General features: G+C 35.7%; 1 protein-coding gene across 13 annotated transcripts in view; it reads right to left on the minus strand.

Annotated features, from left to right (window-relative positions):
* Positions 1-121: 121 nt before the first annotated feature.
* The window catches only part of LOC105473314 (neuron navigator 3), an 899,580-nt gene continuing 879,990 nt past the window's right edge, over positions 122-19,711 (minus strand). For all 13 annotated transcript variants that reach the window (XM_011727068.3, XM_071070568.1, XM_071070565.1 and 10 more), the window contains 6 exons: positions 14,604-14,758; positions 12,666-12,737; positions 11,835-12,031; positions 10,780-10,898; positions 5,866-6,069; positions 122-584 (listed from right to left, as the gene is read on the minus strand). In XM_011727068.3, the coding sequence (XP_011725370.2) occupies positions 465-584; positions 5,866-6,069; positions 10,780-10,898; positions 11,835-12,031; positions 12,666-12,737; positions 14,604-14,758 (867 nt within the window). In that variant the 3' untranslated portion in view covers positions 122-464. The remainder of the gene's footprint in view (positions 585-5,865; positions 6,070-10,779; positions 10,899-11,834; positions 12,032-12,665; positions 12,738-14,603; positions 14,759-19,711) is intronic.

Below are 19,711 nucleotides of genomic sequence, written 5' to 3' on the forward strand. Positions count from 1 at the left end.
ACTGAAGCCCTGTGACCAGCACCGTGTGGCACAAAGGAGGTTGGACGGATCAGAAAGATGGACCCTGCCTGGGGAGAACAGCCCCTCAGAGGAAACAAAAGGAAGGGACAAAAAATGGTCTGCATTGTAAACTTTTAAAGAGGAAACAAAGAAAGTCCAGTTTGGCTATCCCATGTGCAATCTATTCAGTTGCCCTGTCATTAGGGTCCTTTCCAGTTGAGGAATGGAGCCTTCTATTACTCCAAAGATATAAAAAATGCTTAGAAATAAACTAAAGTTAAGCTTCCATTGCAATTTAGCATCTTGGCGGTTCAGACTTAGTTCTGCTGCCTCCTTGGAGACCACGACTCTGGGTCAGGGACCTTGACAGGGTGCTTTTATACTGGCAGTGGTTTAGTGAAAATACCTTTCTTTTGAAACATTTTTTTAAAAGCAGAGTCTTTTCCCCTAACTTTTTTCACCCTCTAGAGAGTAGATTCAAGAGACGAATCCAAAATGTCTTCGTGGTGGCTGGTGCTTTCGCTGTCGCAGCTTTGTGTGCTCGAGTAATTGGCTGCTTCTTGGAGTTTCATTAGCATATTCATCTGAAGAAAGAAAAAAAGACATCGATATAGGCAATGATGCATTGAGTAAGCCAGCCCATAAAAAACAAGGCCCTGAGCCACACCGAAGAGCTGTCTTATGCCATCCAAGTGACACAGGAAAATAATTTTAGATTTTTTACTCATTGCCCCTGGCTCCTACGCTGTTTCTCCCAAACATGACTACAACACCAAACCATAAGGACAAAATAGGGCCTCTAGATAACTCTTTTATTTGGGGTTGTGAATGAATACTGCTCCAGCAGGGAAACTGGAAAGGAAACTGTATCACAGCTGGACATCTGGGTTCGTTGCTGGAAAGTACGCCAAGCTTCCCAGTTTTTTGGCTGGGAGAAGCAGAAAGCATTGAATGGCAACTGAAAGTCGTGAATGTTCATACACACACAGACGCACACAGAGGCACACACGCACCATCCCTTGAGAGAAGGAGGGGATGGAGAGGAATGAAGCCAGCTGCTGCACACAAGCACACCATCTGCTGTTTAGGAGCTGACCTCGGGAGGAGGTGACTGAATGAAGCGGACCATGAGTGTTTGAACAGGGAGAAGGAAAGAATTACTGTCAAGTTTGTGTTGTTGAATTTCTGGCTAAAATATGATTGATATATCACTGAAAACAAAAACCATCATCTGGAACAACAGCGGCTGTCTCAAGTTTCCCAGCCTTATAGGAGAATGGTAATGTTTGTTCTAGTAAAAGGGACATATGCATGAAAGCACCTGGGGAGAAAGACAGCTAGCATTTCCATCTATTATAAAATAAAGAGCAGTCACCTTGCTTGAATTTTGATAGATCTGGAGCGCCACTGTTAGACATGGACTTTTTTTTTTTTTTTTTTGAAAAAAGACTGTTTAAAGGCAAATTGTGAATAAATGGTTCAATGATTTTAGAAAGCACAGAAAAATTGGCACATGTCTTTATGACGGTAATGGACTTGTTTTCTTATCAAGGGTTTTGATAAATTGTAACAATTTTTATATTACCTAATGCATACTAATTTTATTATTCTATAATCAAAAGGGTTTTTTTTTTTTTTTCCAACTTACAGAAATAGAAAGGAGAAATCTAAAAAACGATTCCTTGGTCACACGTTAAGCTATGCATGTTTGTGTGCTCATCATAAAATGTGTGCTTGATAAATGCTTGTGAAATAAATGATAAACTGGTAATCACCAATTTCAGCAATAATTCCTTTCTGACAAAGAGACTACAGTTATAGCATAGTTTGAAGTCATTTTAATAGTCCTCAGGACAATATGTTTTAACATAATTTTCAATCTAACTCTCTTAATTTATTAAATAAGCTACATAAGGTTATGAAATAAAAGTAGTTGGCGATAACTTTTTAAACCCAGTAAGCCAAAAAGTCAAAGGTCTCCTTCAGCATAGTTTCTCTCCTACTCTCCTCTCTCTCTCTCTCTCACCCACACTCCCACCTTCCTACCTTCATGTCCATTCATATTCCTTCTCCCATTTATTTTATCAATCTGTCACTCATTAGCAGCTGCCTGTATGTTCAAGCATTTGGGTGAAACTGATCCGTAAAATAAAACTGAATTTTGAGCACTCTAGTAATTTAGTAAGAGTAGAAATGATAAATGATATCTTTTTTAAAAGATACAATTGTATCTTAGGCACAAAAGTTTGAAATCACTTGAATGCTGGATGTTGTAAAAGTTTCATTGTGTAATAGTATTGTCATTAAAGTCTTAATTTTTAAAATGGTGCCATATAGTAAATATGTTCCATTATAATACATTCCACATCTCAGATTCATAATAAATGTATACAGTGGGATTTACTTTGCCTTTGCCTAGTATTATTTTGTGCATTCAAATCAAGGGAGATTACAAGAGAAGATTATGTATGATTTAGTCGTTATTGTGATACATCACAATTCTCCAAAAAGTATTAATATTTTTCCTCTCTTCTTCCCCACTTCTTCCCCACACTCACTGCGATGGTTTGCATGTGATATGACCCTTCCAAAACTCTTGTGGAAATTTTATCCCCGTGGTGGCAGTGTTGGGATGTGAGTCCTAGTAGGAGGTGTTGAATCACGGGGATGGATTCCTCATGAACAGATTAATGGCATTCTGGTTAGGGGTCAGTGTGTTCTCACTCTGGAGGGAATGGATTAGTTCCTGTGCGAGAGCAGGTTATTAAAGAGTCTGGCTTCTTCTCTCACCATGTGGCCTCTCTGCACACTCCCACTCCTCTTCCACTTCCCACCATAAGTTCATGAAGCATGAGGCCCTCACCAGATGCAGCTGCCCAATCCTAGACTTTCCAGCCACCAGAACGATGAGCCAAATGAATCTCTTTTCTTTACAAATTGCCCAGCCTCAAATAGTCTGTTATAGCAACACTAAATGGAATAGGACATCTATAGTCATAAATTTAGTGTTTATCATTTCTAACACCTTGATCAAGTCCTTATCATCACTGTTACTTACAAATCTGCTAAGCTTCCAGATTCCATCCTATCTCCTTCAATCTGCCCTCTCTCTACTCTTACTAAAGTGATCTTTAGAAACTGCAGATCTAACTAGGTAAATCATGGCTCAGACACCTTTGATGGTTCTCCACTGTCTCTGTGATAAAGTTTTAACTTCCTGCAATGATAAACAAGGCTTAGCATGATCTAGCAACTGTATACTTCTATAGTTTTAATTCCTACTGCCAACTGGTGTGTAGTTCCCTAAACTCATCATTTCTATTATACTGTCATCTAATGTTTCACATTCTATTTCTTTAATTTTGGTTGTTTTCCTCCAACCATATGGTGAACTCCTATTAATCATTCAAGATACAGCTCAAGCATCTCCTCTGTAAAGCTTTATTCTAACTGCTTCCTCTATGAACTCACAATTTTACCTAATATGTGCCTCTATTATGTTACTGCAGTTTATATAGTTAGCAGTGTCTCTTCGCTACCTGATTTTAAGCTTCTTGAGATCAGAAATGATACTGTAGTTATCTCCTGATCACAAGGTCTTAGCATTAAATACTTATTAACATTCACTTTGTCGTTAATGGTGAATACACACTGTATTTTTTAAATAATGTGAGATATACCAAAAACTTGCATCCTTGTTCAGATTCAAAAAGTCTCTCTCCTATCTTCTTCAGTTTCTTTGCTATACTCATTGCTATGGGGATTTCTGACACTAAATAGTGGATGTTTTCTAGGATTTCTGATTTAGAATGGACTGAAAATATATGTTGGCTTCATGCTAGTAATTACAGAAATATATAGAAATAAAAACAGATAGATCATCACCAGCCTGACCAACATAGAGACATAGAGAAACCCCGTCTCTATTAAAAATACAAAATCAGTCAGGCATGGTGGTGCATGCCTGTAATCCCAGCTACTCTGGAGGCTGAGGCAGGAGAATTGCTTGAACCCGGGAGGTGGAGGTTGCGGTGTGCCGAGATCGTGTCATTGTCCTCCAGCCTGGGCAATGAGAATGAAACTCCGTGTCCAAAAAAAAAAAAAAAAAAAAAAAAAAAAAAAAAGCAAGGAAGCAAGCAAGAAAGCAATCAAGAAAAATAGATTGAAATATTTATTTTTTAAAACCAGAGAAAGCCTGCCAAATATTTAGTTTTAGATGATGTCTTTTACCATTTAGCATGCAAGACCTCACAACTCCCTGTTTCTTAAGATGTTTAATAGAGCAGCAGGTTAGGAATGAGGAATTTTTTTACCCCAATTCTCATGCCAGAATGGGAAACCCTGAATTTGTTTCCTGTCCTAGAAGACAAGTGCATTCAGAGCCAGGAAAAAAAGTGCTTTATGGGGTGAGCTGACCTGGACTATTAGAACTGGGAAAGTTGAGGGCATTTCCTAAGGGTTTCATACTCTACAGACTAAAACTGAGAACAAATCTTACAAACACCTCCCCTTATAAAACAGACACGTTATATAAAAACTGCAGAGGTAGGACTGGAATTTTTGAGGAATTCAGATTAAATAATCCATACTCATATTCTAAAGCTTATGTTTACTCTATTAATCATTCTATCAGCAATGATTTAGTGTATGCTCACAATTATGCTGGATCCAAACCAATTTCATCACCACTGTTGATTCCTAACTACGAATCATCTAAAAGGTCAGGTACCATGTAATAAAAATACAAGTCTGGGCTCTTAAGGAATATATCACCTAGATCAGAAATCAGCAGGAAATTCCTGGAATCTAAGTAGGTCTATGTATATACTTCAGTGATTTTATGAAACTCTTAAAATTGTATGCCACATTTTCAGTGTGTATGCATTTTGCTGGGGAGAGGATCTTGAAAGTTTATCAGATTTTCAACAAGAAACTCCCAAAATGTTCAGCTGAGATGATGATGATGATGTCTGTGTGTCAGGGTTGTTGGTGTAAGAGTATTCCCTAAAATATCAAGTAATTTTATGTCCTCAGGTATAGTCATAGGTTATGATTTTTGATTATTTATGTTTTGTGCTTGTTTGAGTTAAGAAACATAATGAATTTTATTTCAGTATCTTTTCTTTCTGTATTAGTTGTAAAAGTCCAATAAGCTGTTTAGTCATAGAATGGTGAGAACACTTCACGTTTGATACCAATATATTGAAAGTAATCTGTAAAAATAAAAAATAGATACATAAAAAGCATTTTTTCCTAACAATACTACATACTTAATATTTTCAGAATATTCATACTTTGGAGTTTTACAGACTTTTACTTCAATTATTCCACTATTTTAAAAAGTAAATAAAACATAACTTCCATTTGACTTCCAAGTTGGTTTATCCTTCGCTACAGTAGGCAACAGAAGACCCACTCTATAAAATCAGTCAGGTTAGTTGATATAGCAAAATATTTTTTAGTTCTCCATAAGTACATTATACCATAGTTTTTTGTTTTTCTATAAGAACAAAATTGAGTTTTCTCTTAAATGCCTATTGAATTGAGTCATAATATAGAAAATTATATTTAAATAAATATATATTAAATTAAAAAATTATATACACAATTTAATGGATAATAAGAGAAAAATTATAGTCTAGGAGTTCATTCTGGTTATAATGTTTCTTGTTTCTTTTTTAAGCATACAAGCTTGGTTTTCACTTTAAGATTTTCATCCATGGAAAGCAGACCAAAGATAACAGGGTTAAAACTGTTCCAAATATTGCCTAGGATAACAAATGTCTTTGCTAGAAATGACTAAGTATTAATGACTATACACCGCAGTCAAGATTACATAGGAAAAAACGAACATCTGATTCTTACCAGGGGATCTCCTTCTGTGTCAGTTTGAGGAATGTGCTTTGAGGTTGTGGCTTCCTTAGTGGATGTGCAGCCTTCATATCCAACGTCTTCTGGTCGCAGCTGAAGTAAGGCTGGGCTCTCCTGAGGCAGAGATGCTGAGCTCCATGGATATGTGTCAAGCACCCACTTTGAAGGATCTTCCCATGGTGTGCGTTTCCCATACATCTAAAAGTTGACCACGTGTTTAGCATATATAAAACACATCTCTATTCAGTAAAAAAGGGGACTACTAGTTGGATGTGATTTTTTGACATATTGAGTTCTTAAGGGACTTTCAAGAGAATTAAGTATTTGCATACAATTTTCCAGATTTAAAACATGTAACTGTCTACACAGCTCACTTTAACTTGAAGGCTAGACAAAACAAAACTGAATATTTGGAATAGATGTCAGCTTTTGGGAAAGAATATACGGGAGGTTTATTATAAATAAACATAGAAATGACTGCCCACATTTACTTTTACTAGTAATTTGACAAACCAAGAGAAAACTAAAGGTTGAAAAATAAAAGCTTCAATTATGGAAGATTTTTAAAAATATGCTTGACATTAAGTAGAGGTGTCTACTAAAGTGTACCTTGGAAAGATGGAAATAAAAGAAAAGGAACTTATTTTTTTCTGCCTAATTCACTCTACTCAAACTTTCTTTTAGAGTAAAAATACTTTCTCTGATAACAATTTTCCCATGATCAACTTGCTCTTTAATCCCATTGCTTTCTGTAAAAACTCTTTTTAGATGTTTGTGTTTCAGGCTACTAGTACAAGAGGATAAAAAATAGGAAACTGAGTTATCAGGTTTGCAAGAACCCTTATTGTGCAATTTGCCCAATAAGGAAGAGCTGATATAGCCTGGGTAAAGTACTGGCAGTGGAACAGAAGAATTAGATAAATCCAAGGGATGTTAAACATTTTTAAGCTGGAAGCAAAGCTGAATCCAAACTAGAAAGGGCACCCTGAAGAGAAGAAATGAGACATTGTTTTTTTTAAAAAAAGTATATTACCAGGGCACAGAAAAAAGTGAAAATTAAGAGAAGGGGGCAGTAACATAGGGACACTTGTTCTTAAATTACTTTCCCTCCCCATTTGACTTGCTGGACAATCCTGGTTAGCAGGTGCATATTTGGTCTCAGGTGACATACTTTGGTTTGTTGTTAGATGGTTGTTTTGTATAGTTTGTTTTGGTTCAGTAAAGACAAAAGGGAAAATGGTGGACATTAACATCATAAAAACTTCATGGACCGCCTTGGAGTTTTCTTTTGAGTTTCTTCTGGAGAAGTTGGACTTACCCAAAATAAAAGGGAGTCTAGGTACTGATATCTGTGCATTTCCTTAGGAGATGATAACATAGGTAACAATCATTATACCTTTATACTTTTTTTTTTTTTTTTTTTTTTTTTTGAGACCGAGTCTTTCTCTGTCACCCAGGCTGGAGTCCAGTGGCATGATTTCGGCTCACTGCAAGCTCCGCCTCCCAGGTTCACGCCATTCTCCTGCCTCAGCCTCCCGAGTAGCTGGAATTACAGGTGCCCACACCATGCCCAGCTAATTTTTTGTATTTTTAGTAGAGACGGGGTTTCACCGTGTCAGCCAGAATGGTCTCGATCTCCTGACCTCGTGATCCGCCTGCCTCGGCTTCCCAAAGTACTGGGACTAAAGGTGGAAGCCACGGTGCCCGGCCACTTTTTTCTTTCTTTCTTTCTTTCTTTTTTTTTTAATAGTTATCTTGTTTTAGAGCAAAAATTTCCTCTCAGTTATAAACTTACTTTATAGATGTAACGTATAGCATGCTACACAACTTAAACCAATTGAAGAAAAACGTGTATAATTCTTGGAAAGCTTAATTATGTTTATTTGTTTGTTTTAATGTCAGTCTAGAATCAATCAATTCTAGGTTTTCAAAGAACCAGCCAGGACAGCAAAATTGGAAGAGACCAATGAAAAGCTAAATGGGCCAAACACTGTATTTCCGAGTGAAATACATATTGTAGAAAAATAATTGAATAAAGAGAAATCTAAATATTCAGAATGAGATGAATTGATAGCTTTTTTTTTTTTTTTTTTTTTTTTTGAGATGGAGTCTTGCTCTGTCACCCAGGCTGGAGTGCAATGGCCGGATCTCAGCTCACTGCAAGCTCCGCCTCCCGGGTTCACGCCATTCTCCTGCCTCAGCCTACCGAGTAGCTAGGACTACAGGCGTCCGCCACCACGCCCGGCTAGTTTTTTGTATTTTTTTTAGTAGAGACGGGGTTTCACTGTGTTAGCCAGGATGGACTCGATCTCCTGACCTCGTGATCCGCTCGTCTCGGCCTCCCAAAGTGCTGGGATTACAGGCTTGAGCCACCGCGCCCGGCCAGAATTGATAGCTTTTTAAGAAAGAATCACCAGAATAAAAATCAAAATCCACTGTGTCACCAACATCTTTTCCAACTAGAACATCTGGCAGAGTGCATTCCCCATAAGATTTTTCACCAAAAATAATCAGCCTTCATCTGAAGAGATTTTCTAAACTTTGAGTGTCATTTTTGCTACCAGGCTTTGTTTCTCCACTTCTCTCTCCAATCCAAGATTCTTTGTTGCCAGTACATCCATGGGAATGGATCATGACAGATATGATTCCTTTGCTTCTTGCTCCCCTAGAAATATTTTCAGCTGATAGACTTTTCTGGCCTAGCACAGTCTTCAATAGCAATGAAAACTGTCTACCCACCAAAGGATTTTCCAATTTTTCCCTTCCCATGTGCTGGATTCCCCTCCTTCAATAAGCCCTATATCACGGTTGATTCATCTTTCACACTAACCTACTACTAAACATCCTGAACCTTAGCAAGAAATGAGACATTTTTATCTCTCTTCAAAAATAATTTTGAAATATCTCTCAGTTTTAGTTTGAGAAACTAATCCTTCAGTGATTATACTTTTGCCCAAATGGAAACTTTATAGAATTATAATTCTCCAAATAATGTTCTATAAATAATATTTATTTAAATATGAAAAAAAGAACCCATGCGCCTTTTGAAATAAGATCTAAGAATGCTAAGCATTTTAGATATTATCATTTCAGGGTTTTTACAAAGATTCCTTTGCTTTCTATCTATTAGTAAGCAAATATTAAATGGGGAGACATTTATTTATAAATACTTAGATAATGGTTTATTAAAACCAAAACCATAGCTAGAGAACAAATAATGTATCTAAATATTAACTTTAAAATTATGAGTTCTAAAATTTTCATAAAATGATTTTTTTTTGTACAAATAATCAACTTTGAAAGAGTCAACTTACATCCTAGGTAGTATAATAGTTTTAGAAGAATTCTGAAACACAATATATTATACTTGAAAAATAAAAACATTTGTATAAGCTTTTATTTTGTTTGAGGCACTTGCTTGGGATAGACTGGCTCATACCCTTGAAAGTGTTAGATTTGATTATTTAAATCTAGAGTAGAACCAATCAATAGCATTATTTAGGATCTTAGCTTTGTCTCTGAGGCTTCAGAGTATCCTCATAAAATTCATCATGTTCACCAGAGCTATCATTTTAGTTCTGAATACTGCCATGCCATTCTACTAGATGAAGAGAGCATGACAGTAAAAGGGAGTAAAAGAGGCAAAATAGATGGACAATTTTTTAGATAGTAAAATAAAGACAACACAGTATTATAGATGATAGAATGTAGAAAACATAAACTATATCTTAATTCTAGTAGTAGTTGTAAAAACCAGAAATAGAGATGTCTTGGCTGAGTTATTGAAAAGGAGATGAAATTCTTCCTCAATCGAGTGATTATGTAAATAAATTTTAAAGAGTTTTATAATTCTACAATTTCAAATCAAACTTAAGGAAATAGCAATACTTATGGGAAAATGACATGTATTTTGTTGGAGAAACAGGGATTTCTTTTAGTGATACATTTTCATTTTTTAGTTAGGAAAAAACAGAAGGGCCTTGGTTGCAAGGCCTCAAGATATAAGGCACATGAGAGCAAGAGCAAAGAAGCTGTGAAACCAATATGTCATAGATCAAAAGACCAACTGACTCTCTTAGAATTTAGAGTACTCCCTCCAAAATAGTAAAGGACCCTGCAAGTGATATTAAAGGGCTTCCAACAATGAAGCATACTAAAAACAGGAAACTTATAAGCAAAAGCTACTTGTTAAAAAGTGTGTGAATAAAAGGAAAAAACAATTCCAGCCTGAGCAACCTGGTGAGACCATGTCTCTAAAATAATAATAATAACAATAAAAATAACTGAGAGTGGTGGTGTGTGCCTATACTCCCATCTACTTGGAAAGCCTCATCACTTGAGCCTAAAAGTTTGAGACTGCAGTCAGCCATGGTTGTACCACTGCACACTGACCTGAGTGACAGAGTGAGACCCTGTCTCAAAAAAAAAGAAGAAGAAAGAGAAAAAGAGAGAGAGAGAGAGAGAGATGGGGGAGGGGGAGAGGGAGGGAGGGAGGAAGGAAGGAAGGAAGGAAGGAAGCAACGAAAGAAGGAAGGAAGGAAGGAAAAGATAAAGGAAATTATGTGATTAAGAGTATAAATGGTCAAGGCTCATGTAAACATGGCTGTGTCATAAGATGTAGAACTGTGCAATTAATTAGCTATCTAATAAAAACAATCAGTAAACATCCATGACAACCATTTGGACTTAAATGTGTAGTTGTTGTAATAACTGTGCCTTTTCTTTCTCTTACAAATTTGTTCCCAGAACAGGCAAAATATTACAAACTATTTGCTCTTGAAAACTTTATTGCTCTATTTATATAGTTCATGCCTTTAGCTTTCTGCATAAATACCCAGATTTTCTTTTGCTTTTAAAATAATTTTTTTGCTTTTTTTTAAAAATAGTAATGAAAATTGAGTACTATACCTGAAGACCCTCTCTCACTGCCTCCAGAATATAAGGTACTAAAGAATAGTTCCAGAGATCCATGAACCACACTCTAGAACCTTCTACATCCATGGGGCAAGGAAGGAAAAGTCGGGGACCTGAGAAGAAACAAATAACAAAATATTTTAAGAATTATATTTAATAATCTAAACATATATCGAGACACCATTTTGGAATATAATATATTTCTTGCAAAATTCCTAGAAAATTATATTATTGGCCAGCTTGCTTATTATTAAAGCATGTTTACTGAAGACCCAATATCCTAGCCTCTTCTATCTTTTTACAATAAATATTAATCTAGGACACAATATACTAGAGTTAGGAGAAGTCATAAAAATCATAATCCAGTTATCCTGTTTCATTTTACAAGCAAGAAAGCTGTGCTGGAATGAATTGCCAAATATAAAACATGTCATTATTTGCAGCATTGGGAACTGGCATGAGTGTTCTGGTCCCAGTGTAGAATTCTTCTTCCTAATCTAAACTGTGTTTACAGTGAGTACATTTTTATGACGCATAACAATGTGAAAGAGACTTCTGTACATGTAATTAAAGGAGGAATCCAAATGTAAATATCTTTATGCAAACTAAAAGAGAAATAACTCAGTTGTGTCTTCATGAAAAACACAAAACACCTAAATTATCTACAAAACATCTAAATTATCTCTAACTAAAATCTTTCCTCACAACTTTATTTGACATGAGCTATTTAGCCAAATTTGTTTTTTAGCATAAAACGTATCCTAAATTGATACTCTTCATTTCCAGTGGTTATCTGATTTTTAGATATTTGTCCATAGTGAACTTATTTGATCTCGGTAATATTTTAGTAAAACATAACTGTCAGACAAAGTGGATTTAATTGGAGATACAAAGAAGAAGAAAGTAAACTTTCAGAAGGGAAAAAAATAAATCTTTGGAAGCTTGAAAAAACATTAGATTTGCTTGTTATTTTCTACCATCCAATCTGGCCAACTTTACCAAGCACTGTTAGTTCCTGGAAAATGATATATTATAATTTTGGAACTCACCAATGGTAACGTCAGAAGAACTGTGTGTTTCCAAAAAACTGTTGAGATGATGCCACGTCTTAGGAATCCAATCTATAATTTTGACTAGGTCATTATTGCGAATGTTCCTTTCAATTTCTATCTCTATGAGTTTTCTTCGAAGATATCTGCCTAAAAAGCCTTTCACTGGTTCTGTATGATTTGCACATAATACCCACCTACAAAAAGAAAAAAAATCAGAATTTTTTATATAAATTAAATTTTACATTCACAGTGATTCTTTATCATTATTATTTATTTATTCATAATTACTTTCCAATAGAAAGTAATAATGTTCCCATTTCAATTGGTGGCTATATTTTAATGATCAAAGGTGTTAGGAGGTCTACTAGCATGAGAACTATAATGTAGCTAACTCTACTTTTTGAGCTAAAAAGAAGCTCGTGTGCGTCAGAAGTGAGGGGGAGTCTACATGCTGAACACTCTTCTGTAGGAGAATCACAAATCCTGAAATAGCAACTCTCTTCACATTTCTCACACTTAGAAGGAATATGCTCTACTTTAACCAGGGACACAGTGAACAGAAAAAACATTTACTTTTCTTTCCTTTTGTTTTGTTTCGTTTAAAGAAACACATCTGATTACAGGTTGAAGATCATGAAATGTTCGCTCGAGAAAGAGTGTCAGAAATGAGAATTATTTTCACACCGCAGGTCATCTCTGGCAAGATTTGTAAAAGTACAAGTGGAAAAACAACCCCCAAAAACAAACAGAAAGAAACAATGCCAACCCCCTCCCCTGCCCACACACCAAAAAAAAAAAAACAAAACAAAACCTTCCACTTAACTTTACCTGAAATTGTGATGCAGCTCTAGATTTGGTGATGAAGAAACTCCCTGATTCATTGTTCCAATAATATATGGACTAGAAAAAAAAATAAAAAGAAAATTTTCATTTACTGGAGGTAAAAGTGATTAATTCGTTAAAGTTATCTTAGAAAACTACTAGGATAGATATGGATTATTCCATTTCAATATTTGTCTTTTAAAGGGTAATTCTGTAATGGAAAATGACAAAGATTACTGGATTAGAAATTAACACTTGAGTTTCTAATTCCAGCTCTGGCATCAAGGCAAGGCATTTTCTCTCTCTGAGCCTGAGTATATTTGTAATTTACATTATTTGAGTAAAGAGTTTAGTTAGTATAATCATAGGGGTTTTGTCCCAGTCTAACATCTTATAATGCTTATGATAAAGTTCATTCATTTTTACTATTTTAATATTTCAGTTATGTTAAAGATTATTAATACTGTGAGAAAATTTGTATTCTTTCAATCCTTATTTTATGCTGATCTGTTTGTAACTTCAAAAAAATCTCTAGCAGAGATAATTGGAATATTTGCCACTATTAAAACTAATTATTTTATGCTGATATTCTTATATGTCCTTTCTTTAGAGGCCATGCCACAGTGAATCTTTAGTGTGTTTTAAGATTTTTTAATACCTTACTTTAACCTTTCCTTTTATTGTAAATAGTTAAAATCATACTCATTAATAGAGGGAGCTATATCTGAATGTATTAAGTTTATCTCTATAGAAAGGTTGAATTTAAACTTTGATATGAACTGAGAATGAAACCAGAGCTCTAAAGGCTCCCTTTAGTTTTTAATTTCTATGATTAAAACTATTCCATCATTGAGGCCGGGCGCGGTGGCTCAAGCCTGTAATCCCAGCACTTTGGGAGGCCGAGACGGGCGGACCACGAGGTCAGGAGATCGAGACCATCCTGGCTAACACGGTGAAACCCCGTCTCTACTAAAAAATACAAAAAACTAGCCGGGCGAGGTGACGGGCGCCTGTAGTCCCAGCTACTCGGGAGGCTGAGGCAGGAGAATGGCGTGAACCTGGGAGGCGGAGCTTGCAGTGAGCTGAGATCCAGCCACAGCACTCCAGCCTGGGTGACAGAGCGAGACTCCGTCTCAAAAAAAAAAAAAAAAAAAAAAACTATTCCATCATTGATAGTGGTTTCCCAAATGTTCATCATGTCTGCAGAAGCTAACATCATCAAGGAAGTACTGTTTCCATAAAAGTGCCTGGGATATGGTTGTTGAATGAATACATAGATATTCTAAGGAATGCATATGGAGTCTTTAAAACTATGGTATATTATTAAAGAGGGTTTCTCAAATTAATGGCAGCCATTGTAAGTCTAAAAATAATAGCTACTCAGGTAGTTCATATGTTAATTAGCTGGAGTTAATCATTCTACAGTGCACATCTACTTCAGAACATCATGGTTTACACAATCAATATGCACAGTTTTATCTGTCAATTTAAAAAATAAAAATTAAGGCCGGGCGCGGTGGCTCAAGCCTGTAATCCCAGCACTTTGGGAGGCCGAGACGGGCGGATCACAAGGTCAGGAGATCGAGACCACAGTGAAACCCCGTCTCTACTAAAAATACAAAAAATTAGCCGGGCGCGGTGGCGGGCGCCTGTAGTCCTAGCTACTCAGGAGGCTGAGGCAGGAGAATGGCGTGAACCCAGGAGGCGGAGCTTGCAGTGAGCCGAGATCGCGCCACTGCACTCCAGCCTGGGCAACAGCGTGAGACTCCGTCTCAAAAAAAAAAAAAAAAAATAAAAAAAAAAAAAAAAATAAAAAATAAAAAATAAAAATTAAATATTAAGGAAATTTAAAAAATTAAAAAACAAAATGCATACAGGCACAAGAAAGTACGTTTGATGATAATTATTTCCTATTTCATTATTCAAAATATTTGATAAGCATACCATTTGTTGTATTTACAATTGAGAAAACCATTGAAGATATCACTCAGAGAGCCCACATGATGAAGATTATCAAGAATTATTACAACTGGGAGCTCCACTCCATTATTATCAGCACTGCACTGTTCAGCCAGGTTAGCTAGATATTGTTGCAATTCCTTTTAAAAAATGAAGAAAACAGATATGTCAATGATAAATTTATACTAATGGCAAGCTGTTAATATTTTAGAAATAGCATGCTTTGTCCTCTATTCAGTTTCTTTCATTAAAGTCATAGATTATTCAACTGAGGTAAAATCTTTCTCTACAAATCAAAAACCATATATTGCTGACAGAATAGTTTTTTAAATAAAAGTGAGAAAAAGGAAAGCAAGAGAAGATCCAGTACCAAACACCTGCAGCAAATATAAAATTATAAACAAGAAGGCATATTTCTCAGTGGTTTTCTCCCTGAAAGAAAAGCCAAAATGAGTTCTTAATATGAACTCTTATGATAAACCATACATATTGAGATTTTATTCTGAGTTTTGGTATTCAATGATAAAAGTAAATTTTAGCAACCTTAATATTTCAAGTATGAACTAAATTCAAAATGGCACTTCTGAGGTTCCACTAATATTTGTAGTATGTTAATTCCAATTCATGTAGATGGGGTATATCTAAAAATACAGCCATAGGACCTTCATAAAAGTACACTTATTATTTATTTATAATCTGCATGCAATTGTTGTAATTTTAAACAAAGACAAAATTAGTTATATTTCACCTGGTGAAATATAACATTAGCATTTAGCATCTCTTGAGTTTCTTGGTTCTTTTACAGGTATTATTCCTGTCTAATAGCTTTTAATCTAAATATGATAACCAGTTTGCTGATTGACTGCTCTCACAGATGGGTAGGCCAGGAACATAATTAGGTTTCTTAAAATTATCCTAATCAGTAAGAACATTTCCATAATATTTGCATATTTACAATGACATTTCCAATTTGCAAATCGTGCTCAGGGTTATAAAACAATTCCATGATTCTGGTTTCTGGCAGCCAGGTAAATATGTGAATTGCTCACTCTAGATGCAACCTCTCTCTGTCTGTAACACCACTGCTGAAATAAAAGTAGGAGATAAAACACAGGCCAGGATTTTGAGGCATTTAGTAAGTTTTATTTATGTTGAAATATAAAAATGTATTAAAGAAATAAAGTACTATTTGTTTTCTATTGAGCTAGTCACATAAAATAAATCTTGCCTAAGACAGAGAATGCAGAAAAATATGTTTAAAACTGTTGAATATTCTGGAGAATTCTATTTACTTTAAAAGAAAAAATAAAATTTATGTCAGTAATTTAGCTACATTAAGTCACTCCTTCGTTTATAAAATATTCACTGTCTATCTGCTGCATTCATAGCCTTAGACCAAGCCCTGGGTATACAAAAATAGTGAAGTCTGATTCCTGCTATCGATGGACTGTAAGTTGGTTTAACATTTATTATGAACTGCATCAAGTACTTTTCTGGACATGGGGACTACAAAGGGTAATCAGGCTGTTTTCCCTGTAAGCTCTAAGAGTTGTCACATTAGGGACTTGAATTTAAATGATTTCAATATAATATCATAAATATATTAGGAGATAGGAGAACTCAAGGGAAGAGATTTAGCCTAGCTGCTGGGTGTCAAGAATGGTTTTCTGGAGGAGGTAACACTGGAGCCTGAGTGGGGTGGTAGGCACATAGGTAAATGATAATTTACAAAATGCAAGGTAAAACATTCCATGAGAGAAGATAAAGGAGGCATGTGGCCTATAGGAGGGAAAGAGATTAATTCCAACTGGAGCATCCTGCTGGCACCAAGGATTTAGAGATAAAACACAATTTCTGTCTTTCAGGAACTTAGAGTTGATAAGCAGAGAAGCAGGTCAGCAAGTCATTCACAATACAGTGTGCTAAGTGAAATGCACAAAACATTATAGGTAGACTTAATCCAGACTTAAGGTTCACAGAAAAACAGAGTACAGTGGTTAAAAGCGGGGGAAAAATGATTGAAGTCTAAAGAATAAAAAGTGAAACCTGAAAAGTATAAGTGTATGATGTGTTTTGGGAAATAAGTGTTCTGTTGTTACAGAAAAATATAGTACATGCTAGTGGTGATGGCAATAAAAAAGAAAAAAACACTTTGAATCCATGCAGAAGAAGTTGAATTTTATTATACAAACCAGTGTGAAACATTGATATGTTTCTTTGCTTCTTTGTTTTCAGTAGAGGAAAGCAATTTATTTATCCAAGGAAACAGAAATGTGAAAGATAGAAGAATTAATTAGAAATGGAAATAGCATTTAAGAAGCTTATTACCTTCCTGGAATAGAAGGTCAGGCATATACATATATAACTATAATTCACAGTCAAAATAATACATTACTTCAAAAATGTATAGATCAAAGACTTTGTTTGTAGTATGTAAAGATTGCTTGTAGTGTCTGGAAAAGGCATTGTGGGAGCACTATTATTTGCTATTATTCCCTTATTTTTAAGATTGGGTAATATCTTGATGCTTAAACATGAGAGAAGAGCTTTCCAAATACAGAATAATAATCAGTCAGAAACATGAAAATATGATACTCATGTAGGAAAAAAGCTAAGAATATGTGTTTTGTGAAAGGAAATGGTTGTAATGAAATTGTAAAGAAAACTTTGCAACCTTAAATGATTAGTAAGATCACTGGACATTTCCTGTTGGCAGTGAAGAAACATTCTTCTGCTGACCTGACTAAGTCATCACAATTGTGATTTAACATGTGGCGAGCATATTGAAAGGAAGAAGCGAGACCAGACAAGAGAATACTGAAATTATTGAAGCCTAGAGATACTAAGGGACTGAACAAGGAACAGTGTGACGTTTTTGATCTAGTACAGAAATCAATAAAAAAAATTGAAAAATTTTAATTTGATCCGATTTTAATTATGAAAAGATATTCTACGTTCCATAAGGTGAATGAATATATCCCAAAAAAAGAGAGAAGGGAAATTTAAAGGAAATTGTGTATCAAGCAGTTACAAAATAATTATAGAAATCCAAGAAATAGAGGAGGATGTTAATCTGGAGGGTGGTTGTGTTGGAAAGGAATGGAAGAGGATAAACTTATAATACATGTTTGGGGCTGCAATTGCCAATTCTCAACTTGTATATTTAGTAGGTGAATAGAAACATATGTGTAGGATGATAGAAAGCTTATAAATTTGGGATAGTGGGCATGGCTGATAGTGTTTAATTGAAGTCAATCACACAAGTCAACTTAAGTTGAAGCCATGAGAGTCATCCAAAGGAGAATAACAGTGAGAGAGAACAGAATAGTTCACTATAGAGAAAAACAATTACATTTACTGGGAAGAGAAGGAAGAGCAGAGAGGGGGAAAAAACTGAAAAGGAATTTACCAGGGAGTAGGAAACAAGGAGAAAATGATCATCATGAATGTCAGAAAGAGAGATAGACAGTGAGGAGGCACAAAGGAATTAAATTTCATACTTAGCAGGTCACTGGATCATTTTTGGACAATCAGAGCCTTTAGATTCTAATTCTAATGTGGCTTTCTTTCATCTCGAGAGGGTAGTAGATCCCTTGGGAATCTGATGGTAGGTATGAACCAATGGATGTAGAAACAGGCAAACACAAATACACTTTTTTCATACAGCTTAGGAGTTTTTCACAGATTCCCTGGAAATAACTTCATGATACCCACTCTAGCTTGATGAAAATGAAGTATTAGATTGAGACACTGATGTACTGGCATTAAAAGTCTTTTTTCCAGATCTAGTCAGGTAGAAGCAAACAGGCATATCTACCAGATGGGAGTTGGCAACTCTGAAACTACAGGTGGAACACCACAGTTACATAAAAGCAGTAGATCACTGCTTTCTCAGATGCTGACTCCAGACACAATAAAAAGGAATCTATCAAGTCCAGGTTTCTGATCTTTTCCAACCTAACATTACAAATGGCTTCAGCTGGCTGTGTATTCTCTACTAAATCCATCTCTAGCCTTCTGGGCCTACTATACTGAATGTCACAAAGTGTAATTGTTTATGTGTACTGCTCTCAATCAAAATATTCCAGCTGGCAGCTTGAGGGAGGGCTTGAAGTGTGGGAAGAGGAACTGAATGTAAAGTGCAGAGGTACCAAAAACATGAAAAGATGTTTTTCATTTGATGATTTGTTGTTCGAGTTTCTTCTTTTTTTTTGAATCAGTAAGTGCTTTTTGGATTTGTCTCTTCAGTGCTATCTATGGCACAGCATAAAATGCGTCAGCATTTACACAGCTCGTTTTCAGGAACAGGATTTCTTATTTCAGGCCTCATTAGCATTTGACTTCAGTAAATCTACGCTGTTGGTATCCCTAACACAATCTCAACTTGTCATCCCCTCTTTTTTTATATTTATCCTCACTTACCCTCACCCCCGACTCCCAAGAAAATAGTGGGTATTCTCTGTCAATTTGGCAAAACTTGTCCAAATTTCCTGGCAATGAGTTTGTATTCAGCATTACTGATAGCTTGCTCATATCTTCAAACCATAAAGAATAACATAAAAAGATATATTTTTTTAGTTATACTTTGTGCTTTCTTGGGAATGAATGCTACTGTGATTTGTTCAAGAGTTTCTTCCTGGGCTGGGCGCAGCGGCTCATGCCGGTAATCCCAGCAGTTTGGAAAACTGAGGCGGGTGGGTCACGAGGTCAGGGGATTGAGACCATCCTGCTAACATGGTGAAACCCTGTCTCTACTAAAAATGAAAATAAAAAAATTAGCTGGGCATGGTGGTGGGCACCTGTAGTCCCAGCTACTCGGGAGGCTGAGGCAGAAGAATTGCTTGAACCCAAGAAGGGGAGGTTGCAGTGAGCTGAGATCGTGCCACTGCACTCCAGCTTGGGCAACAGAGCGAGACTCCGTCTCAAAACAAAACAAAACAAAACAAAATTAATAAAATAAAAAAATAAAAAAATAAAAGAAGAGTTTCTTCCTATGACTGTTTCCTAGCATCATTAGCTCTGCCAATGCTTGGCAATGGTTTCCCCTGCCCATTACTTTGCAACAAAGTACTGAACTGACCTAATAATGGCAC

Source organism: Macaca nemestrina, chromosome 10 (genome assembly GCF_043159975.1).
Source record: "Macaca nemestrina isolate mMacNem1 chromosome 10, mMacNem.hap1, whole genome shotgun sequence".
NCBI lineage: Eukaryota > Metazoa > Chordata > Mammalia > Primates > Cercopithecidae > Macaca > Macaca nemestrina.